This window comes from Piliocolobus tephrosceles, chromosome 16, assembly GCF_002776525.5.
Source record: "Piliocolobus tephrosceles isolate RC106 chromosome 16, ASM277652v3, whole genome shotgun sequence".
Lineage (NCBI taxonomy): Eukaryota > Metazoa > Chordata > Mammalia > Primates > Cercopithecidae > Piliocolobus > Piliocolobus tephrosceles.
Genome location: NC_045449.1, coordinates 43465234 through 43490797, shown reverse-complemented (window position 1 = coordinate 43490797; position 25564 = coordinate 43465234). Strand labels below are relative to the sequence as shown.

General features: G+C 38.5%; 1 protein-coding gene across 6 annotated transcripts in view; it reads right to left on the bottom strand.

The window, feature by feature from the left end:
• The window catches only part of SPAG9 (sperm associated antigen 9), a 163585-nt gene that overhangs the window by 31442 nt on the left and 106579 nt on the right, over nt 1–25564 (bottom strand). For all 6 annotated transcript variants that reach the window (XM_023204508.3, XM_023204514.3, XM_023204511.3 and 3 more), the window contains 11 exons: nt 22459–22580; nt 15039–15096; nt 13854–14006; nt 13008–13059; nt 9173–9303; nt 7210–7266; nt 5982–6155; nt 3796–3925; nt 2691–2780; nt 2300–2467; nt 1007–1178 (listed from right to left, as the gene is read on the bottom strand). In XM_023204508.3, the coding sequence (XP_023060276.2) occupies nt 1007–1178; nt 2300–2467; nt 2691–2780; nt 3796–3925; nt 5982–6155; nt 7210–7266; nt 9173–9303; nt 13008–13059; nt 13854–14006; nt 15039–15096; nt 22459–22580 (1307 nt within the window). The remainder of the gene's footprint in view (nt 1–1006; nt 1179–2299; nt 2468–2690; nt 2781–3795; nt 3926–5981; nt 6156–7209; nt 7267–9172; nt 9304–13007; nt 13060–13853; nt 14007–15038; nt 15097–22458; nt 22581–25564) is intronic.

Here is a 25564-nt window from a genome sequence, read left to right as displayed (position 1 = left end):
GCCGAAGTGGGTGGATCACTTGAGGTCAGAAGTTCAAGACTAACCTGACTGCCAGGAGTGGTGGGTCACACCTGTAATCTCAGCACTTTGGGAGGCTGAGGCGGGTGGATCACGAGGTCTAGGGCTTCGAGACCAGCCTGGCCAATATGGTGACACCCTGTCTCTACCAAAAATACAAAAATTAGCTGGGTGTAGTGGCTCGTGCCTGTAGTCCCAGCTACTTGGGAGGCTAAGGCAGAAGAACTGCTTGAACCCAGGAGGTAGAGGTTGAAGTGAGCTGAGATGGTGCCACTGCACTCCAGCATGGGTAACAGAGTGAGAATCCATCTCAAAAAAGAATTAAAATAAAATAAAAAGACTAGCCTGACCAACACGGCAAAACCCCGTCTCTAGTGAAAATGCAAAAAATTAGCCGGGCATGGTGGCTGGCGCCTGTAATTCCAGCTACTTGGGAGGATGAGGCAGGAGAATCACTTGAACCCGGGAGGTGGAGGTTGCAGTGAGCCGAGATTGTGCCATTGCACTCCAGCCTGGGTAAGAGTAAGACTCTGTCTCAAAAAAAAAAAAAAGTATCTCATATTAAGTGTTCCACAATAAAATATAAAATATAGAAAAGAACTTCATTCCTTTTTACGACTGAATAATATTCCAACATGTGGATATATCACATACACCTCTTTAATTTTTAAACTAATGTTTTAACATCACATAATGTTTAATCCAAAACTTCAGAAGACCTTTCCTTATTAATTAATCCAAACAGTCCTCTGGCTCCCAGTTATCTTCTCATATTCCCATTGTTTTATTTTCTTCACAGTATTTTTCACTACCTGAAAATATCTTCTTTATTCAATGGTTTCCAGTTTGTTTTTTAATCCTCCCCAACTAGAACATAAGCTTCATGACAGCAAGGTACAGAACTGCATCTTCAGCTGCCACATCAATGCCCAGCAGGTAGGTGGTGTGGATGGAGGAGAGGGCAGAGAAACGCATGACTCACTCTTACCTGGCACACTTGCAATGCACAGAACATGAGAGTTGCAAACAGTGAAACTGTCTAGGATGTTGCCAGGTTGAACAGCATCAATAATAAGAACTTTTGTCGCCGAATGAGTGCTGGTACAGATCCAGACTAGACTGGATAATTCTTCTTGATTTTTTAACTCCTTCTGCTGTTCCTGTATAGACAAAGGACGAAAAATGTTTCAAACAATAAGTATGTGCAAATATTCATAAGGTGGTGCTGTTACAGTAAAAGGCAATACTATTTCAAATTTATTTCCAGATTATTTGGAAGGATAAAAATACAATCACTGATGTGGTCTGGCTGCGTCCCTACCCAAATCTCAACTTGAATCGTATCTCCCCGAATTCCCACGTGTTGTGAGAGGGACCCAGTGGGAGGTAACTGAATCACGGAGCCAGTCTTTCCTGTGCTATTTTCGTGATAGTGAATAAGTCTCACGAGATCTGATGGGTTTATTAGGGGTTTTCACTTTTGCTTCTTCCTCATTTTCTCTTGCTGCTGCCATGTAAGAAGTGCCTTTCATCTCCTGCCATGATTCTGAGGCCTCCCCAGAGGTAACCTATGTAATCCCAATTAAACTTCTTTTTCCTTCCCAGTCTTGGATATGTGTTTATCAGCAGTGTGAATACAGACTAATACAACCACCTATCAATATTAATTAGTAGATGAAAAACTAGCAGTTAGGCTGGCACAGTGGCTCACGTCTATAATCCCAGCACTTTGGGAGGCTGAGGCTGAGGCGGGAGGATTGCTTGAGACCAGGAGTTTGAGACTAGCCTGGTCAACACAGTGAAACCCTTGTCTCTACAAAAAAAAAATAAAAGAATTAGCCAGGTGTGGTGGTGTGGGTGTGTAGTCCCAGTTACTCAGGTGACTGAGGTGGATGGATCACTTGAGTCCAGGAGGTTAACACTGCAGTGAGCCATGATCATGCCACTGCACTCCAGCTTATGTGATAGAGCGAGACTCTGTCTATAAACAGCAACAACAAAACTAATAGGTAAAGCAGAACAATGATAAAATGTTCTATTATCTTGATCACTGTAGTGATTACATAGGTGTACATGTGTCAAAACTCTGCCCTATACCCATTTCAAGTGCACACTTTATTGCATGTAAATTATACCTCGATAAAATTTATTTTAAAAGGGTGCTGAGGGACAGTAAGTCAGGGCATAGTAATCCCAGTTAGAAGCTGGACCCAGAGGTGAATTTTGGATGAAGGAGTTAAACTCATAGTCTCATAAACCAGGTCAAATGTTACACACTTACCTTAAGTTCCTGATCTAACTTATCTAAACTACTCTGAGAGGCACTTCGCTGTTTACTGCCTTCTGTATCCAAACCAGCAACATCCTTGTAAAATACACTTGCTCCAACAACAGAACCACCATCTCTGGTCTTCCCACCAGACAAATTGACTCCAACAGCACACCACAGCTTCTCAGGTGAAAAAGAAAACAATATTAAGTCTAGACATGTTTAGAATTTTCCTTTTTTCTTAAAATAACTAATGGTTGTAAATACAGGTCTTTAATATAACCTAAAATTATAAAATGAACAATAACCTCACCATAGAAGTAATACTTATGCTTTTTTGGTTTTAGAAAAAAAACTACCCAGAGTTTAGAAAATATCTCCTTTAAATTCACAATGAACTTACCTTCATTGATGTATCTTTTTCATCTAGAGGTCTGAGATAGACAGGCACAGGTAAATTTTTCATCTTATTTTCACCTTGACCATTGGTTACCTAATAATGGTGGAAGGAGGATCGAAAAAGGCACATTAGTAAGCCTCATCAAAAGTGAAATTCTTACAGATCCACTGAGATATGAGCAAGCACTGCTGTTATTTACTCCTTGAAATCAAGTTCAGGTTTTTTTTTTTGTTTTTTTTTTTTTTGAGACAGGGTTGCTCTACTGCCCAGGCTAGAGTACAGTGGCTCGATCATGGCTCACTGCAGCCTCAATCTGCTGGGTTTACGCAGTCCCCTCCCAGCTCAGTCTCCCAGGTAGCTGGGACTACAGGCACAGGCTACCACACCCAGCTAATTTTTAAAATTTTTTGTAGAGATGAGGTCATGCTGTGTTGCTTAGGCTGGTCTCAAACTCCCTGAGCTCAAGCCATTCTCCACCTTGGCCTTCCAAAGTGTTAGGATTATAGGCACAAGCCAATAACAGGCACCATGAGCCAATGACAGGCATCAGCCAATTTTGCCATTCTTATTTGAGCAATTCAATAAACACGATACAATGTGAGCTCAAAAAGAGGCTCTAATTCACACATATGCACACACATGCACATGCATATGTGTTTGTACATGAACATGTGATTCTTTTGGGGTAGGAATTATGGAGGAGACAGATAAAGTTCCTGAAGACCTGAACTTAATTTTAAATGAACAGTTTGAAAAGTTCCATGCCAATGATTTTTTTCAATAGTGATACTGGCTTTTCAAAAAATGAAATCTTCAAATATTAAACCAGAATTGCTCTGGTGACAGCAGAGCGGGTACCTCAAACTCCGTGCACTTAGTCACCCTTTACTGACTCCTCCCCTCCTCACACACTCAGAGCATTTCATTTGAGTTCTACAGCTCCTGAAAACAGCCTGAAAACCACCACCCTCCATGCTTAAATATGTGCCCAGTCCATATGGCTGAGATGAGCAGGGCTGGGATGTGGATGGTGAATCCTTCATGCCCAGGCACACTCAACTCGCCCTCTTCTTTCCTGCTGGATGCTCTTACCACATGTGCATATTACCTGTTTGTACTTCTGAGGCAGACTCCAGCCAAAAGCCTGCACTCTACCATCTTCCTTCTGAACATGTGCTTTTACCTGACGATACTGCTCTCTCTTTTGTTCTCTGCGTGAGGCTAAACTAGCTTCAGTTCTAAAAGGAAAAAAGATTTTCCTTTTTAATTATGTGAATACATTTAATTACGTTTATCCCCAGTTTTATCTCTCCTCTGTCACTAAAACAGCAAAAACAATACAAATTTACATGATTTCAAATTAGTTTATTCCAACTGTAACAGCTCCTTAAAAAGTGTTGTAATAGGCTGGGCGTGGTGGCTCATGCCTGTAATCCCAGCACTTTGGGAGGCCAAGGAGGGCAGATAGCCTGACGTCAGGAATTCAAGAGCAGCCTGGCCAACATGGTAAAACCCTGTCTCTGCTAAAAACACAAAAATTAGCCAGGCATGGTGCTACGGACCTATAATTCCAGCTACTCGGGAGGCTGAGGCACGAAAATCATTTGAACCTGGGTGGTGGAGGTTGTAGTGAGCCAAGATGGCGCCACTGCACTCCAGCCTGGGAGACAAGAACAAAACTCCATCTCAAAAAAAAAAAAAGTGTTATACTAAAGCTGGTCTTTTTAAGTTTGTGTAGTGATTTCAGTGCCTAAGCTTCAACAGGTTAGCAAGCAGCTTTGTTACATTAAATTGAATCATCAGCCACCAAATTTATTTATTTTATATATTTTTTTGAGATGGAGTCTCCCTCTGTCACCCAGGTTGGAGTGCAGTGGCGCGATCTCGGCTCACTGCAAGCTTTGCCTCCCAGGTCCACACCATTCTCCTGCCTCAGCCTCCCGAGTAGCTGGGACTACAGGCGTCCACGCCCAGCTAATTTTTTTGTATTTTTAGTAGAGACGGGGTTTCACTATGTTAGCTAGGATGGTCTCAATCTCCTGACCTCGTGATCTGCCTGCCTCCGCCTCCCAGAGTGCTGGGATTACAGGCGTGAGCCACTGCGTTCGGCCCCAGCCACCAAAACTTCTATCAGGTTTCAGATGCTGACCATATGAAAGGGGAAAATTCTGAAGTATTTTTGGCTTTTCTGTTGTTGTTGTTCATGCAACAAATATTTACTGAGAATATCCTAATGCCAGAAAACGTGCTGGAAGTGATTTAAAAATTGAATAAATCAATATCTGCTTAGGAAGATTGATATAGGTTAGATTTTAGATCCCATTAACTTGTTTCAGAAGATAAAAATGCAAACTGATTTGGTAAACTTTGGAGTTATAAGGTAAAATATTATTAAAATGATTTTGAAAATAATTTGCCATTCTTCTGGCCATTTAAATTTTCGTAAGATGAGTTGCTATGTATATATACCACAGTTAACATAACTTATCTACCTATATGTCAGATAGTTTACAGATAACTGTATAATTGGATCCAATCACCTTTGAGATAGGTTATCAGATTAATTTTACAGACAGAGAAACTGGGGGCTCTGAATGGTTCATTTGCCCAAGCGTTTGCACCTAATGAGTAGTCAAGTCAGGATGGAAAACCAGGTCCTTTGACACCAACAGAAATGTTCAAACATTTAGGATAAAGGCTCATTTATCTCTGAAAACCATTAACATTTCTATTAATAGGTATTTATCAATGTTATCATACCAGCAAAAATGAGACATTTTAAAAAAATCCTTCTCTTTTATAAAAACTGAAATGCAATTTTCAGAAAAACTGTTGACTATAAGTAATTTACTTGAAGATAGCCAAGTTACAGAAATGATTTTATTTATTTATTTTTTATTTTTTTGAGATGGAGTCTCACTCTGTTGACCAGACTAGAGCAGTGGCATGATCTCAGCTCGCTGCAACCCCACCACCTGGGTTCAAGCGATTCTTCTGCCTCAGCCTCCCGAGTAGCTGGGATTACAGCCACATGCCACCATGCCCAGCTAATTTTTGTATTTTTAGTAGAGACAGGGTTTCACCATATTGGCTAAGCTTGTCTCCAACTCCTGACCTCGTGATCCGCCCACCCTGGCCTCCCAAAGTGCTGGGATTACAGGCGTGAGCTACTGCGCCCAGCCCAGAAATGATTTTTTATAGATTTACCTGAATCCTTATAGCTGATAAAAGGCCAAGAATATTCTGAACCATTAACTTAATTTAGAGTATAATGATTAATTTGAAGAGACTTACTCTTCACTAAGGAAATCAAAGGCTTTGGACTTATCCCCAGGGAGCTGAGATAAGGTGCTGCTTCTTTTCTTGACGGAGGGAGTAACATGAGATGTGGGTGCATTGTACTTCAGATTAACAGGTGGTTCAGGCTTCTTAGTCGTGTTACTTGAGGAGCTGAAAAGTCGGCTGAAACTAAAAGAAGAAAGTATGTCTGCATGTCACATGTACTGTGAGAAACAATCCTTGATTTTCCACAAACTTTTATACTGAAGAAAATTTCAGAGCACTTTTACAAGGCAATGAATTAGAAATTGGCAAAAACAGTTTTGGTAGTCACACGCTGCAGCCTTAGCAGTAACTCATAGCCAAACTCAGACATTCAGCGAAGAGAAACTGTTGCTTAGATTGGCGGGTGCCTGTTCTTTAACCAGCAATTTCCATAATGAAAGCAAGAAGCTTTTAAGTAGAGGAAACTTCTCCTACTGGATAAATATATACTTTTTTGTTTTTTTTGCTAGCTCCTACTTGGTGCAAGGTAAGAGCGACTGCTAAACAGCAAGGTTATGGCTGGGTGATGTGAATAGAAGCTTAGTATGCCAGTTCTAAAAAGGGCTTATTATAATCAAGTACTAGCACACATATTACCATGTTAACACACATCTTATACATTTTCTGATTAAGCTCAATTTAAATAACTATTTTTAGGTCTATTTTTTTTTAAACTGACACTTCCATTAAATAGCAGATTCACCAAAAATGGGTAAGTTTTAATCACAGTAAACACATAGTACTTCTAGCACAAACATAACCCAAGCCCAATACATATACAATACTACTCAAACCCTACAAGCACTAAATTTCTCATCTTCACTTTGTAAGGTTTCTTACAATTACAAAACCAGCCAATCAGAAACTTATTTAATGGGGATCCAGGTCACTTTCAAGTCTATAAATAATTCCCATTATCTAAATTTGGCAGAGGATTGCAACAAATGCACAATCAACATGATGCAGCTTACAATATCATATTTTTTGTCCTTGAGAACAGCCTTACCGAGTTGGCACACTATATATTAAAAAAAAAAAAAAAAAAAAGTTCAGTTTAGCTACTTACTCATTACCCTAGTTTAAAAAAAGAAATGAAGGAAAGAAAATGGACATAAAATCATTCTTGGAAATAAATTTTGACTGTAATTTTCTTGTCTCATGTGCTATCTAACATCTTTATTTGTTTTTCAATACTTACAACTGCCAAATGCTTGACCTTTTTTTCTCCTGCATGGCTGGATTTTCTCGTGATGCCCTACATTCAAAAAGAAAAGAAAAGAAGTATGTTATCAGTGAGGTACCTTTCTTTCTGAAGAACAAGAGACTCAAGAAGTTCATGGTATACACAGAGGAGAGTCAACAATTAAATTCAATAAATACAGTAGTTACTTTGACCTACCATGTGTCAATCAATCTGGTAAAGCTAATTCTACCAAGAAAAATAAAATTATCATCCCTCCCTCAAAGAGCTTAGTCTACTGACAGAGGATTGTAATATGTGCTAGACAGATAGCCAACATGCCTGAATGGTATTTAACATTTTTTATTGAAAAGATACCCTCTAACTTTCCCTTTTATTAAAATATTGCCTTGTAAATTCCCATCTTTACATAAAAGTCTCTATCACCTGTATTCGCAGCTCTCACAAAATAGCTTGAAACTTTGGCGTTCTGAAGGGTCATTTTTCACAAGACTAAAACTTCTCCATCACTGGAAAGATGACCACAGCACGGAAGAGGATAAACTGGATTGACAGGTAATTCAACAAAATTTCATAAAATAGGATATTCCAAATTGATTTATAAAGTGGTAGGGATTCTGCCATCATAATCAGAGCTCCCTTTTCACTACTTTTTTGTTATGAACTAAATTAAAAGCATTCTTTAATTCAGTGAATAAGTTAAAAGTAAGCTACCATTTCCTTTGTTGACTACCACTTGGCTGCTAGAGTTAAAAATAGCAATGGAAAGTGAAGTCCGGCTGGGCACAGTGGCTCACGCCTGTAATCCCAGCACTTTGGGAAGCCGAGGCAGGTGGATCATTTGAGGTCAAAAGTTCGAGACCAGCCTGACCAACATGACGAAACCCTGTCTCTACTAAAAAAATACAAAAATTAGCCGGGCATGGTAGTGCACACCTGGAAACCCAGCTACCAGGGAGGCCAAGGGAGGAGAATTGCTTGAACCCAGTGGGTGGAGGTTGCAGTGAGCTAAGATTGCACCTCTGCACTCCAGTCTGGGCAACAGAGGAAGACTCCATCTCAATAAATAAATAAAGTCCACTTTCAGTTTTTTGAATATTTACTTGTTATTTATTCGATATCCACTAAATACTGCAGTTAAGAACATATTTCTTAGTGGGTTAGTTTCCTTGTCTAATAAATATAGATTAGAATACTGATCTTCCTTATGGGCAGTTATAAGCAATTACAATTACAGCAAATTGTAAAACGATGTGTTAAAACACTTGATTCTAGTACAACATTGGTAAAGGGTACATAAACTGAAATAAATGACGTAATCCTAAGGAAGTAAAAGTTGGCAATTAAGGAATGTGCTCGTAAACTTAAAAACAACATGTGAATGTATACTATTATTGGTAAATCTGATGGGGGCAGCTCATTTACAAACTTTTCAGGAGCTCTTTCTAAATTAAAGAAACACTATTACTGAGACTGTGACCATTAGATGGCAGCATCGGGTGAGATTTAAGAGCCACCTGACTGAAAGATACCAATGGAAGGGTGTACTTGGCACAAACAGTTAGAAAAGAGGGAAAGAAATCAAGCAAGAGTATTTTACAGAAAGACACTGAGTCAAAATAATTGATTTTCCTGTGTTGCATATGAAATTGGATCTTTTCCTGACATTACCAGGAAAGTAGTATTGATTTCTATACATGAAAAATGACCATGATTCCTAAGTAATAATAATTGCCTTTTAGAGCTCATCGTAACATCCTCCAAGATCCCTTACTGGCCCAAAAAGCACCTCCTTTGATCACATTCTGTTGCTAATTCTGAGTGTTACTTTAGAAAGTCTCTCCTAGTAAACAGAGAAAGGGACTTGGATCTCACAGGGCAGGACTTTAGTTCCAAATGAAGGAATATTCAAAACTACAAAATAATAGTAGGAAAATAATGGAGTGCTTGTTATACACACCGAATCATCTCTGTCCATCGAACAGCTTCTTGAAGCTCCATCAATCTCTCTTTATACTGGTTTCTCTCCATGAGAACACGGGCCATTTCTACTCTAGTAAACCGTTTCCTCTGGGCTGTGGGAATATCACTCTATAATGACAAGAAAATGACAGATCATTCTGGAAGCTTATATATGTCTTGGTGTTCATCTCAGAGTTATGCAAAATCTTCCAGTTTTTAAGCATTCCTTAATTTCTAATCTAGTAGATCATTTAAAGAAAAATGGCCTTATAAAAACAAAATCAACAAAGAGATTTTTTAAAATTATTTTTTAAAATATATTTTTTGAGACAGGGTCTGGATCTGTTGCCCACCCTGAAGCACAGTAGTGAAATCATAGCTCACTGCAGCCTCGAACTTCTGCGTTAAAGCAATATGCCCACCTCAGCCTCCTGAGTAGCTTGGACTACAGGTACATGCTAATATGCCCGACTAATTGTTAAATTTTTTTGTAGAGACAAGGTCTCGTTATGTTGCCCAGGCTGGTCTTGAAATACTGGACTCTAGTGGTCCTCCTGCCTCAGCTTCCCAAAGTGTTGGGACTACAGGTGTAAGCCACTGTGCCCAGCCAACAAAGAGATTTAAATAATCACTCATGACTGCAAAGATAAAAGGTGGCAGTTTAATTTCTGAATATATACACACATATTTGAACATATTACAAATAAATCATAAAGACTAATGGGAGTCTATTCTCGTAGTTCTTAAAAATACATAAAAAACAAGGCTAAAAAATAGAATAGTTGGGGGTTGGACACATTGGCTCACGCCTGTAGTAGCGGCACTTTGGGAGTCTGAGGCAGGTAGATTGCTCAAGCTTGGTTTGAGACCAGCCTAGGCAACACAGTAAAACCCTGTAGCCAGGAGTGGTGGCACATACCTGTAGTTCCAGCTACTTGGGAAGCTGAGGTAGGAGGATGGCTTGAGCTGGGAGGTCAAGGCTACAGTGAGTCATGATCATACCACTGCAGTTCAACTTGGGCAAGACAGTGCAATCCTGTCTTTAAAAAACAAAACTACAACAAAAAAAAACAGTAAGGCCAGGTACGATGGTCCATGCCTATAATCCTAGCACTTTGGGAGTATCACATGAGCCCAGGAATTTGAGACCAGCCTTGGCAATGTGGTGTGAGATCCCATCTCTACAGAAAATAAAAAATTAGCCAGGTATGGGGTGGCACACAACTTTGGTCGCAGCTACTCAGGAGGCTGAGGTTAAAAAAATAAAAATTGCATAGAATTGCCTGAGGCCAAGAGTTCAAGACCAGCCTAGGCAACATAGTGAGACTCTGGCTCTACAAAAGATTAAATTAAATTAATAGCCAGGTGGGGTGGCATGCACCTGTAGTCCCAGCTACTTAGGAGGTTGAGGTAGGAGGATCACTTGAGACTTGAGCCCAGGAGTTCAAGGCTGTAGTGAGCTATGATTGTCACTGTACTCCTCCAGCCTGGGTGACAGAGCGAGACTCTGCCTTTTAAAAAATAGTAATAATACTAAAATAAAAATAAAGAATAGTGCAGATTGTAAACTAAAACCAAAATTGTTACCTACATAGATTTAATATGCTATTGTAAGTTTCACCTAAAAATGTTGCTCTAACATTATTTTAATTCATGCTCTATAACAATTGTCACTCAGAAAATAGTTATAAGTTAGTTCCATTTATCTCAAATTACCAAACCACATACTCATCTGAGACCAGCATTAAGGGTAAATTTACTGCCTAGTTTCCAAGGTATTAAACTATAAGAGTCGCTAAAATACCAACATAAATGCAAACAGATGGAGACAATTGTATTAGTCAGAATTACTCTTAGAGAGAATATGTGAATATAGAGTAAGCATACGGGTAAGACCTCCAAAGAGCACGGCTCAAGTCAATGTTCTATAGGCTTTCATTATCCACATTTTGGATCAAAGCTGAAAGGTTTGGGACAGTAAGAAAGACGCTAAGCTTAGCCCTTAGCAGTCCTCCTCCTTTGTTGTTCTGTTACAGAACCTGGGCCTCTCCTTTCAAAAAAGTTAAACAACAAGTGATAAAGATCTTAAGTTTATAACACAGCAAGCCCACTAGTAGGTATGTACTCTGGAAAGGCTACTGCTCCTGCCCAACTGGAGACTTGTACTGTAATGTTTGTAACAACAGCATTGTAAAAAGCTGAGACAAACTAAATATTCCTTAACAGGAAAATAAAGGCCGGGCGCGGTGGCTCAAGCCTGTAATCCCAGCACTTTGGGAGGCCGAGATGGGCGGATCACGAGGTCAGGAGATCGAGACCATCCTGGCTAACACGGCGAAACCTCGTCTCAACTAAAAAAAATACAAAAAACTAGCCGGGCGAGGTGGCGGGCGCCTGTAGTCCCAGCTACTCCGGAGGCTGAGGCAGGAGAATGGCCTAAAACCCGGGAGGTGGAGCTTGCAGTGAGCTGAGATCCGGCCACTGCACTCCAGCCAGGGCGACAGAGCGAGACTCCATCTCAAAAAGAAAAAAAAAAAAAAAAAAAAAACAGGAAAATAAGAACATAAATTGTAGACTATTCATTCAATGGGGTATCATAAAGTAGTAAACATGAATGATAACTACAGCACTGTATTAAAACAAGGATGAATCTCAAAAACATGCCACTGAGGAAAAGAAGCTGGTCCCCAAGACTAAATATAGTGTGAAACACAAAAAAGTAAAAATTAAACCATATATACATATGTGATATGATAAAATTTTTTTTTAAAGTTAAGCAAATGATAAATATAGGATAGCAGCTTTCTCTGCAGGGGAGGAAAGCAGAATAGTTCAATGTCCAGCAATGTTCTAATGATCAGATTGGGTGGTAGGTTCAAAATGTTAATTTGTTATGATTCATAACCTGCAGGCCTTACATGTTTTTGTGTGTATCATTAAACAAGATATTAAAAAACAGAGACTGAAAGGGCACCAAGTGATCATTCTGTCCAAAACAATCATATAATCTTTGGTCTGACCTTTGACCTGCAAACATCTGTTATAAGAATGATTATGAGGCTGGGCTGGGTGGCTCACACCTGTAATCCCAGCACTGTGGGAGGCTGACTGGGGTGGATTACCTAAAGCCAGGAGTTAAGAGACCAGCCTGGTCAACATGGCAAAATCCCACCTCTACCAAAAATACAAAAAATTAGCCAAATTAGACCTGTAGTCCCAGCTCCTCGGGAGACTGAGGCACAAGAATGGCTTGAACCTGGAAGGTGGAAGTTGTAGTGAGCCGAGATTGCGCCACTGCACTCCTGCCTTAGTGACAGACTGAGACTCTGCCGCAAAAAAAAAAAAAAAAAAAAAAAAAAAAGACTAGAAGTATGCTAAGCATATTAGCAAGAAACTCATGTTTATTCTTTTGTACTTATGTTCACAACAATATGAACTAATTGGCTAGTACTAAAGTTCTAGACTTCATCTTTTGTTTAATACTATTAAATAATTATTATTGTTAAGCTTTCATATTTCTAAATCAAAATTTGAAACCAAACAACAATAACAACCACCAAAAACCCCAAAATGTCCCAGTTGGTCCTCGAACTTGAACATGCAAATACAGGTGCACAGAGGCACAGAGGGAAAATGAACACACTGCAAGGAGCCAGAAAGCTCAGCATCTGGATACCATGTAGAAGCATGAGCTATCCTATTCATGACCATTAACATGCTTCCTGACTTTTAAAAATCTTTATAGTATTATATCCAAAAGCTTACTTAGAAAGATCTTCCCAAAATACCAAAACATGGTGAGGTAAGAAAAAAGTCCAGAATTATAAACCTACATCATCATCATCTTTTGCTTTTTGCCTTGCATCTTCAGCTTCTGCCCGAGCTCTAGCGGGGAAAAAACAAAACAAAACATGTTATTTGAATTGAGCTCATCTTTTCAAAAAATAAATAAATAAATAAGAGAGTAGGTCAATAATTTTAACTACCACTAAAGGATTGTTTTTCTTTTCCCAAACAGAGTATTTAGCCACCTTCATTTGGTGGAGTGTCATCATATCACAGCATTGTTTTCAGAAATAAACAGGTATTAAAGAAAGTGGGATTAAAAAAAATAATGTTTTAAATTTCCTTATTATCAAAACAAAGATGTTTGAACAGTCTTCAACTTTTTTTGCATCATTATAGACATAAAAAATGACAGTATTTAGGCCGGGCGCAGTGGCTCATGCCTGTAATCCCGGCACTTTGGGAGGCCAAGGCAGGTGGATCACCTGAGGTCAGGAGTTCAAGACCAGCCTGGCCAACATGGCAAAACCCTATCTCCACTAAAAGTACAAAAATGAGCCGTGTGTGGTGGCAGGTGCCTGTAATCCCAGCTACTCAGAAGGCTGAGGCAAGAGAATCGCTTGAACTCAGAAGGCAGAGGTTGCAGTGAGCCATGGCCTTGCCACTTCACTCCAGCCTGGGTGACAGGAGTCAATATTTAGATAACAGGCTAGCAACTGGAGAGGCCTGCTCACAGCAGAGGCAATGGGCTGGGGCACTTTGCCCTCTCCCAGGCAGCTCTTGGCCTTCCAGGTTTGAGTGGACAGAAGGTCTCAGTCTCACGGTTACACCTGTAACTCTTTGTAGCATAACTGGCAAAGAGTTTGGTTTAGAACAACACAGTTAAAGCTTACTTCCTAAGCTCTTCCTCCAATTCTTTGTTCTTTTCCTCTAGCTTCAGTTTGGCTTGCTTCACAGCCTCCAATTCCCCTTGCAGCACATCTTTCTCACAGGTCAGTTCATCCACTTTTGCTATCAAATCGTTCTTCACTATGTTCAAAGCATTTCTAAGAAACACATATTTCAAGTGCATCATTACAAATAAATATTCTTTCCATCTTTCAGCTATTCCTTTGTAGACTAAAGTAACTGTACAACCAATAAAGATGAATAATTTAATACTTCACGACATTCTACCTGATGTTGTTTGTAGATATATGCAAAAAGAACACAAAGCAACAGTCTAAGGTTTTACTCATTTATCAAATGAATAAAACAAGACAGACCATCAATTACTAAAAAGTGAGAATATTAAATTTTAAAAATAGCATTCATGAGGTTACTGTTATTAATAATTCCTGAGAATATATTACCCAATCAATAAAGTAAAATTATTCCTTGATGTTACCTTTAATAAATAATGAGAAAACAGTCTAAACTGGAAAGTTAAGACAGTCTAAGCTGAAGAAAAAAACCGGAGATCCAGTTCCTTTGGGCATAGTGGGCATAGGACCTCATTATAACTGTATTCTGTCTTGGATATACACAGATGTTCCAAAGTTGCTCTGACAAAGCAAACTGATAAAGGAACCCAGTCAGCTTTTCCACATGACTGGGGATAGGTCCCACTAAATGTGTCTGAGTGCTTAAGACTCTACAAATTGCACCCAAGGATGCACAGCTATGGAAGACAGCTCTGAAGAGGAAGGCTGAGTATACTTCAAAATATTTGTGTGGAAATAAAAGAAACCCCAGGAGAAGAGATAAGAAAACAGACAAATGTCAGGGGAGGGAATAAAAAAAGTGTAAAACCAGGACAAATCCAGAAGATTAAGAAAAAGGCATGGATACTTATAGAGTGAAAAGGAGATGACAATTTGTTTCTACAAAAAAACAGGGCAAGGAAACATATCCATCAGGGCAATGTAGGTCCCAACATTACGTGTGTGTGTGTGTGTGTGTGTGTGTACACTCAGAGGAGGGGAACGAGATGGGACAGGGAGATTCCATTAGTATTATGTTAAAATGATGAAGTGTCATTGACTTGGACAAGAATAAAATTATTTATCTTCTGTTGTTAAAATTTCACACATACTTACTTGGTTTCCAACAGTTGTGTATTTTCTAATATAAGATTCTCAACTTCCCGACCCATTCCTATCAAAAGAAAAAAGATTAAGACTTTGAAAATAAATACATCAATAATATACACGTTTCAAATATAAGCTATAGTCACAAGTTTTATTTTAGAAATGTTATCTGTCCTTTATTAATCTTATTTTGTCTATTTCATTTGATGGATCTACTTTAATAGATGATAAAATTATAAATAATTATTCATTACAAACAAGGCTAAAGATTTTTTTGGCCAATTTCTTTCTTAAATCTGAATTGGCTTGCTAGAATGAGGCCAATTTTCAATATCTGTTAGTCTATATTTTATTTCTCATAGATAATATTTCAAAAGGATCAAGACTTTTCTGCCAAATATTCTAATATTCCAACATTATTCAGGGGAAAAAAGAACAGCTTTAATATGGATCTAAATTGTTTCTAAATCACATCTGACCTTGGAAGCTTTTGCCTAAAAATTAGACCTTATTAATAGAGAACAGGCAAAACCAAGGCCAAAGAAAGACAGAACCCCAAGGCAGATGAAACCTTACCAAAGAAATTATGGTCTTAAAGCCCATGCATTCCATGTAAAGCAAAAACAAAGAACAAGAAATGTTTTACGTAAGAAACAGCATGAAAACAGATTATTAATCTATAAAGTTTTATACATGATATGAAAAACATCTGGAATCACAATGTTATGATTTAATGCAAAATGATGTGCAAAAGACAGAAATAAAGATGATTTCCTTCATAAGGATGCTGATATACCTAAAAAATGCTTTACCAATTCTTTCTCACAATAAAAATGACTATAATTAGATTGAAAATCTTCCATCAACAATACAAACTTTCCTTCAAAGTGCCACCTACAAAATAATAATGTTCAGTTATCACTTGAGTGGCTGTCTTTGATAGTGTTTGGCATTTTAATGACTACTGTGAGAGAGGCACGTACAGCATCCAATGCAAGATCCAATGGAGTGGTCTTTAGAGAGAAGAAAGCTAGTAATTTGATTCTCCTAAGAAACTGAAGAAATGAAACAACACACTAGGGAATATCACTCAAAAAATAAAAAGTCAAAGCAAAACAAAAAAACCCACCAGTCACTCATCTCAAGGAATTGTGAGCTAATAATGTTGGAAAATCACATACAATGGAAGAAGTAATAATCATAACCCAAGTAAACAGGAACGAAATCTTTCTAAAGAAAACTACACAAGACAAAGGAGTTAACATGTCCCTTTATTTTAAAAAAGGTAATTTTCCAAATGATTTTAAAATTACTTAAAACAAATACAGCCAACCTAGGAATGCTACATATTCTGTGCACCTGAACTCATATTTTGTCTATATTCTAATTTTCTCAAAGATCAAGGTACTTACACCAGAATGAATTAAATATCAGAAATAGATTACTTAATCATCTACCTATGTATTATCCACAAACTGAAACCAAACCAAACAAAACAAAGATCCCAAAAAAGTTTCCAAATTCTAACTCCAAAACAATCTTTGGCAAGATATTTCCTTTAAACACTAATGCTAACTTTTTCTTCCTTTGCAGATACAATGGCTGGGAATGTTAACTTTTTAATAAAGTTATAGAGACAGAAGAAATAAGAGTGTAGACCGGTTGAAAAAAGTGTATATAGTAACTATGTTTGCTATAAACTCTCAAGCACTTAGATAAGCATGAAAGCTGAAAATATATGAAAGGCAAAAAAATAGTTGAGCAGAAAAAAATGATGAGAAAGCATTAGATGAGAACAGCAGCCAAGAACACCTAGCTTAAAAAGCAGTAATATTAAAATATTCAAAAATCATACACACCAGAATATTCCCCTAGGTAAGCAGCCCAAGAGAAAAATGAGTGAGAATCTCAATTAGATTGTTTTCAGAAAGCAAGAACTAAACTCATTTACTTTAAAAGAGAGGAAACAAAGAAATTGACAAGATGTAGAGAAACCATTAACTAAACACAATGAAGTGTAAATATTTATAAAAAGGAAAAAAACTGAAATGTGTTCTACAGGAAAAACAAATCCTATAATATAGTTTCTAAAGTTTACATTAGCCATGAAGCCAGTAGACAAGACAGATATTCTCCAAACTGGAGGGTATACAGGACATTTTTGAAAAGACACAAAGTCCTCAGTGGGCTTAGAAAATTCACTGTATGATCCATATATTATCCTACTCAGCTTGCATGTCTTCGGGTGCATGAATATACTGCTACTGGGTCCTCGCCATCACCTAAATGTGACTCAGGCTGTTCCACTATAATATGTTGTGAATTTCCCTGTACTGTACTTTTATTGGTCTTCTTGCATCGATGACACAACAGCAACAACATTTTAAAATTATAGTTAAAAGATTAACTGGCAATGTACAGAGTCTACTCTTAAAGGAAAAGACTACAAAAAGTCACGAGGATACCAAATGGAAACACATGATGGTGCCTCTGAGTGTGCATGAGACCCGGACGAAGTAGAAATAAAGCCTTTCTGAGGTAGCAAAAATAAATAAATAAAGTTTACATTAAATGTACACATTCCCAATGAAGAGTTATCTTAATATGTGGTGTATAAATTGAATATATAATCAATAGGATTAGCTAAAATTTCATTTTGAAATGATCAATAAAAATTCTTTATAAGAAAAACGTAACTTAAAGTGGCCTCATTTCTATTCAAGACTTAAATGAAGCACAAACTTAGGTCCAATAAATTTGAAAACTTTACTTATTAAAAACAAGCAAAAAAAACCAAACTGCCTGGCAGTTTTTAAATCATAGAAGTTCTATTTGGGTTTTAACACGGATTCTCAAGCTAGGTCCACAGATGAGCTTCAGAGTTACATGGTAATCCCTTGAGAAAATGCACAATTTTACCTAGTTCTATACATGTATTTTTCCAAAGGTGCATTGCTCTCTTACAAATTCTCCTGTAAAGAATTTTTAATCCCAAAAGGAGAAGAATCACCGATGTTGATGTGAAACAAAACTGTCAGAACTATTTAGCAATCCCATTCACTCAGTTGCTATGTGCTAAAGATGCAACCGTGAACAAAGACACAGTTGTCTCAGCCACTGAACTTATAGTCTGTCCAGGGAGACAGGTACCTAAAAATTAACAGTAAAGTATGAAGAGTGGTATAATAAAATGCAGTGCCATGGGAATGCATTTCAGGGAAAACTAAGGGGATCAAGGCAGAATTCCTGGAGGATGTATCACTTAAGCAAGGCAAGAAAAGAAAAAAATATATGTATGTATGTATGTATGTATACACACACACATTTAGGAGAGGGAACAAACAAGCCTTGGTGATGGGCTGTGAGGGAAACTGAGAGGTGCAGGATGGAGAGCTATTCATTCACTGAAACAGTGCCTGTTGGTCCAAGAGCAGCCTTGGGGGATAGAATAATAAAGATGACAAACTGAGCTTTATACATGTCAAACGTAAAGCCCTCCAGGTCATCTTAGAGGTATCTAGTATGCAATTAGGAAATAATAGTCTTGGGCTCTAGAAAAAGATCTGGGATGGAGATAAAAACTTGGGAATAATTAGCCATGAAAACCAAGAAACAATGAGAGCAAATATGATTTCTCAAAGTATCAGACCTAGGACAGGAGCACTGATACCTGAAAGATGAGCAAAGGAAGCAGATCCTGTTAAGATGACTGAAAAGGTAGAGTCAGAGACAGGAAAGTGCACTGGCAAGCTGATATCACAGAAACCCAGCAAAGAGAGTTTTAAATAAGAAAGTTGAGGGATGAGACACCAACCAAGATAAAGGACAAATTGTTGAGATTCTTTTAAATTAGTAAAATCAGAAAAAGGTTGTGCTGGCATGATGGTGCACGCCTGTAGTCCCAGCTACTTGGGAGGCTAAAGGCAAGAGGATTCCTTGAGCCTAGGAGTTCCAGGACAGTCTATACAACATAATGAGATCTCGCCTCAAAAAAAAAGGGTAATCTTAAGTACTCAGTCCATATATAATGATTGAAATTTGTTATCACTGAATTACACAGAAGAGAGCCCAAGGATTTTTTTTTTTTTTTTTGAGACAGAGTTTTGCTCTGTCACTCAGGCTGGAGTGCAGTGGTACAATCTCAGTTCTCCACAACCTCCACCTCCCAGGTTCAAGCAATTCTCCTGCCTTGGCCTCCCAAGTAGCTGGGATTACAGGTGCACACCACGATGCCCGGCTAGTTTTTGTAGTTTTAGTAGAGATGGGGTTTCACCATGTTGGCCTGAGCGGTCTCGAACTCCTGACCTCAGGTGATCCGCCCACCTCAGTCTCCCAAAGAGCTGGGATTATAGGCATGAGCCACCGTGCCCAGCCAGGAACATTTTTATTTACCATATTTGACCAAAAGTATTCATAAGTAACTAAACTTACAGTAATATATTAAAATATTCTAATCTGGACTATTCTAGAGATAAATGTATCAACATCTACAAAATGGAAAAGATAGTTGGTAGTCTGTTTCTTATTTTCAAAGTGGCAAAGAAACCAAAGCAGGCCGGGCGCGGTGGCTCAAGCCTGTAATCCCAGCACTTTGGGAGGCCGAGACGGGCGGATCACAAGGTCAGGAGATCGAGACCATCCTGGCTAACACGGTGAAACCCCGTCTCTACTAAAAATACAAAAAAAAACTAGCCGGGCGAGGTGGCGGCGCCTGTAGTCCCAGCTACTCGGGAGGCTGAGGCAGGAGAATGGCGTGAACCCGGGAGGCGGAGCTTGCAGTGAGCTGAGATCCGGCCACAGCACTCCAGCCCGGGCGACAGAGCGAGACTCCGTCTCAAAAAAAAAAAAAAAAAAAAAGAAACCAAAGCATCAGGATATTACTTTTAATTGATTTAAAAGACCACAGATATTTCTAAGTACTATGGGGCTTCTAAATGCTTCATAAGAAAAGAAAGTTTAGGGCCACCAACCTTAAAAATTTTGTCACTCATTACTGCATTATGAGGTAACACAGTGTACAAATTATATTCAGAAGTACTTCATTCTTGTTAATACAAACAGGCAGCATAAAGGAATTTTGTGGGGTGACGTACATCATTCTGGTGAATTTTACTGCACTGAATATACATTTTTAAGTTCTTTTTTTTTTTTTTTTTTTTTGAGACGGAGTCTTGCTCTGTTGCCCGAGTTGGAGTGCAGTGGCCAGATCTCAGCTCACTGCAAGCTCCGCCTCCCGGGTTTACGCCATTCTCCTGCCTCAGCCTCCGGAGTAGCTGGGACTACAGGCGCCCGCCACCTCGCCCGGCTAGTTTTTTGTATTTTTAGTAGAGACGGGGTTTCACCATGTTAGCCAGGATGGTCTCGATCTCCTGACCTCGTGATCCGCCCGTCTCGGCCTCCCAAAGTGCTGGGATTACAGGCTTGAGCCACCGCGCCCGGCCCATTTTTAAGTTCTTCTAACATTTTTTCATCTGCTCCTCAATTTTGCCAGGGAGTTAGTTTCTTAAACCAATTATGTCTTAAAAGAAACTTTTCAGGAATAATTTGATGTTAACTAAAATTAAAACGTAAAATTAAATATAAAAATGGAATAGTCCTTAAGAATTAAACTTTCAGGCTGGACGCGGTGGTTCATGCCTGTAATCCCAGCACTTTGGGAGGCCGAGACAGGCGAATCACGAGGTCAGGAGTTTGAGACCAGCCTGGCCAATACAGTGAAACCCCGTCTCTACTAAAAAGACAAAAATTAGTCAGGTATGGTGGTGCTGAGCCAAGATTGTGCCACTGCACTCCAGCCTGGGCAACAGAGTGAGAGTCTGTCTTAAAAAAAAAAAAAAAGAATTAAAACTTTCTTAGCCCTCCATAAGAAATGCAATTCATTCAATTTCTTCCAAAGTTTTACTTAAACTTTAATGGTGATAGTCCCTTTCTGTCTAACTATATGTACTTAAAATACTTTCAATCTCTCTTACTAGATATTTATTTATTTTTATGAGACAGGGTCTGGCTCTGTCACTCAGGCTGGAATGCAGTGGTGCAACCCATGCTCACTGCAACCTCTGCTTCCCAGGTTCAAGTCATCCTCACACCTCAGCCTCCCAAGTAGCTGGAACTACTGGCATACTCCACCATGTTTGGCTAATTTTGGTATTTTTTGCCATGTTGCCCAGGCTGGTCTCGAACTCCTGAGCTCAAGCGATCCACTTGCCTTGGCCTCCCAAAGTGTTGGGATTATAGGCATGAGCCACTGCAACCGGCCTACATAGACATTTAGATAGAACTTGTGTTTTCCTTCAAAAACACTTTACAATGTCAAGGACATAACTGGGAATCAATAAATTTAACATAAAATAATGCAAGCAATGTCACTCCACTCCAAAGTCATAACAATTAACAAACGAAACCTTTTGAGAACAGTGTAGTCTGTACTATAATTATACCAATAGATACAATTTTTTTTAGCTTAGTATTTCCAAAGGTATATATTTTTAATTCCATAAAGTTTTTAATTTCTATAGGGTCTTAAGTTATAAGGAAGGTATACCAAAACTGATTCATATGAGCCAGAATCCTGCACTGAAAGGAACTTTAGAGATCATCCAAGGCAGGGGTTGGCAAACTCTTTCTATAAAGGGCCAGAGAGTAAATATTTTAGGCTTTAGGTTTCGGTTGCCTATTCAACTCTGCTGTTGGTAGGCAAAGGCAACCACAGACAATAAGTAAATGGTGGTGGCTGTGTCCCAATAAAACTTTATTTAAACACGCACACAAGCAGTCAGCTGGATTTGGTTGGAGGTAAGCTGCAGTTTGCCAGATTCCTGAACTAGGGTCCAGCTCCTTCATTTTACACACAAGGAAATTAAGGTTCAAAAAGGTTAAGCCACTTGGCAAAGGTCAGCAGGCAAATAGTCTAAGAGCCAAATGCAATATTCTTTTCAAACCATGTATTCTTCTAGAACACAAACTTTAAAATGATTGTATTTACCATAGAGCTACAACATAATATACTCTGTGAAAGCTTAGAAAAATCAAGTGTTATAATTTCTTATTTAATTAAAGTCAACAGCATATAATGAAATTTAGGTAAGCCAGGAAATAACTAGCCATCAATCCATACACACACACACACACACACACACACACACACACATCACCATGTTCTTATGTGTAGCAGGAGTTCAATAAATTGTGTTGTATGAATTCAAAATATGAGTTTAAATGCAATTCAGTTTTAAGCATACCCATAAGCAAAGGTGCTTTCATTTAAAACTTTCATGATCACGAAGAATATGTTCCCAATAACTACCTAAAAGGGCAACAACCCTGTGCCACTGAGCAGTTGGGGACATTTTAAAGGACTTTTCAATTAAATCATTTAAAAAATCAATTTTAAAAACAGTATGATACTTCTTCAGATGAGCTATCATACCTAGTAAATCTGCTCCTTCATCCACATCTCCTATTAGGCCTGAGCCAGCTGAAGACAGTTCTTCAAAGAGAGATTCTGTATTGCGATCAAAAGCTTTGTTCTCTATGCCTTTGGTGGGAGTGCTATGCAACAAGAACAACAAAACCAAATCAACAAATGACAAAGACTTTTTAGACGCTGTAAAATGAATACAATAGGCTAAGCTACCTAGGACTTTCTTACCTATAATTTATGTTTACTAGAAAATATAATTTAAAAAGATTTCTCAAAGGCTTCCTAAGAAATTCTCACTAAGCTCCACGGAAATAGCTGGTGAAGAAATTATAGAATGTTTTTGTTGTATGATCCCAGCAAACATAAGCAATAATGGCAGCTCCTCCGCTCTATACCAGGTTCTGGTCTAAGTGCTTCCCAAAGATTACCTATGTCACAAGAAGGCAATTATGTATGTAAAAGATGGTTAGAGTAGCATTTCTCATAGTGGCAAAAACTGAAATGACCTAAATGACCGTTAACGGGATAGATGAGGTAAGTTATACACATATAAAGTTAAAATTTTTACCTTTAAGGTTAAAAACATAAATAGAGCTTTATAAACTAAAGAAACCCATTATACAAAGGTTTTCTTTTTTAATCAAGTTGCAAAACAGTGTACATACTATATGCCCTATTTTGCAGGGGTGTATAGGGAAATGAGGAAGTGTATATGTTTGTGCCTGAATACTATTATTAATAGAAAAAACTCTGTAGACCATTTCCAGTTAAACATAGTAGAGAGAACATAGTCATTTATCATCTAATAACTCAGAAACTCAACTAAAATGAAAGAAATTAAAAAGGTATACACCCAAAAGGACAAAGAGAATAGAAAAAGAAACTGTAGCAGATGAAATGTGAACAAAATTCTGTAAGATGGAAAACAGATGGGCAAACAGTAGAAAGTGATTCACTAGACCAGAGAAAGCTGAAACCTAAGCCACTGAGGTTTAGGGAGGAGGTCAATACGCTGCCAGAACCCCTGAAAGGCCTAGGACTTGAAGGTACCAGCAACCACAGGGAGGGCATGTAGGGAGGAACATGAAACAGAAGGACAGGATAAAAAAAACTGTACAAGAGGCAGTACTGGACCTAGATACAATCCTCCAGAACAGTGAGACCTCCCTTCTCTTGGCACAGCTCCCTAACAATGGAAACCAAGTTTAAATGTTATAGGCAGGAAAGTGGAGAATCAGCATTATTTACTTAAGTATGAATAAAACAGGCACAGAGTACCAGATGTTTAAAGAAGGCCTCTATTATAAAAGAAAGGGCCCAAAACAAAGAGGATGTGACAGAGACACTAAGAGCAAAAAAAGACAATGCAGGCAGCAGCGACAACAAAAAAACAAAGCACTTAATTTTCTTCAGAATAAATATTGCATTCGTAAAATAGCAAGATGGTGTAAGAAGTACCAACCAAGAAAAAAAACTTAGAAAAAAAAAAGAAAGAGGGTTTAAAAGAAAATCTGCCAGCAATTAGTACAAAATAAAAGAGACAGGAAAGAGGGGAGAAAATAAATTATGACAGTCATTCCAGGATGTTCAATACATAGCTAACAGGTGTTCCAGAATGAGAGCAGAAGAAACAGTAAGAAGAGAGAGAATTTCTCAGAACTGGAAGATAGGAATGTTCTGATGAAAACATTTAATTCATATAAGAAGATACAAACTATCAAGTATGTCTTCTTATGAAATTTGTAACATTCAAGTTCATAGTGCTCAAAAAAAAATATTTACTTGTCATGCACCCTTTGCCTGGAAACCTAGTAAGGATACGTTCTGTCAAAACAAAGGCATAAATCAAGAAGCAGGATGATGTGGCATCCAAGAAACAAAAGATACAACAGAGGAAAAAGGTGAAAAGAATTCCAGGGATGATAGTGAGGGCATATTCCAGAACCAGAGCAACTATGACAGTAGTCTCAATTGGAGAATGGGAATAGAAGACTGCAGGAGAGTGAGCCCTAAAAAACAGACAGGTTTTGTGTTTGGTCATATTAGGGACTTTTACATTTATGAATTGCATAGTGTCTGCCAATGATTTAGTAACAGGAACACAGAAACATGAGGAAAAGAAACAAAATAACCCAAGGCTTTATTAATTTCAGAAGAACAAAAAGTTGTAAAAGAAATGAAATGGGCCAGGTGCGGTAGCTCAGGCCTGTAATCCCAGCACTGGGAGGCCAAGGCGGGTGGATCATGAGGTCCAGAGTTTGAGACCAGCCTGACCAACATGGTGAAACCCCATCTCTACTCAAAATACAAAAATTAGCCGGGTGTGGTGGTGCCTGCCTGTAATCCCAGTTAGGGGGCTGAGGCAGGAGAATCGCTTGAACCTGACAGGCAGAGGTTGCAGGGAGCCGAGATCGCACCACTGTACTCCAGCCTGGGCAACAGAGCAACACTCCATCTCGGAGAAGGGAGAAAAAAAGAAATGAAATGTAATTATACTATACTCTGTGGCTAAGTAGAATTACAGATTAATTTTATATAGTCATACTGATATAAATAATGAACATTAACAGAATTTGAAATATAATATTAGGAGGATGAAAAGATGGTGCTTTAGGCATTATATCCTCATCTACTATAGAAAACCAACAGTTAACATCACAGCCTTCTTCAACCAGGGTTCCTTATTTGATCTACAGAATACAGAAAAGGATTTAAGTATTTTCTCCATCCTCCCAAGGAAAGTACATGCCTAGAGTCCTATTCTAGACACACAGGAGCATAGCTAATTCATTATATACAAGAGATGCCTTTGGACATTAGGACTGTATTTTCTCACAGAATCTCAGCTGAAAAAGGGAGGGATGAAGGAGGGGCAGGATGAGCATGTCATTTTAGATACCTGAAGACAAACAGCATAAGAGAGAGCTATGAAGTGATAGAGTCATGCACCCTTTACCCGGAAAGCTAGCAAGGATAAGCTCTGTCAAAACAAAGGCATAAATCAAGAAGCAGGGTGATGCAGGATCCAGGAAAAAGAGTGGCAACAGAATTAGAACCTGTCTGAGAGAGAGAGAGAGAGAGAGAGAGAGAGAGAGAGAGAGAGAGAGAGAGA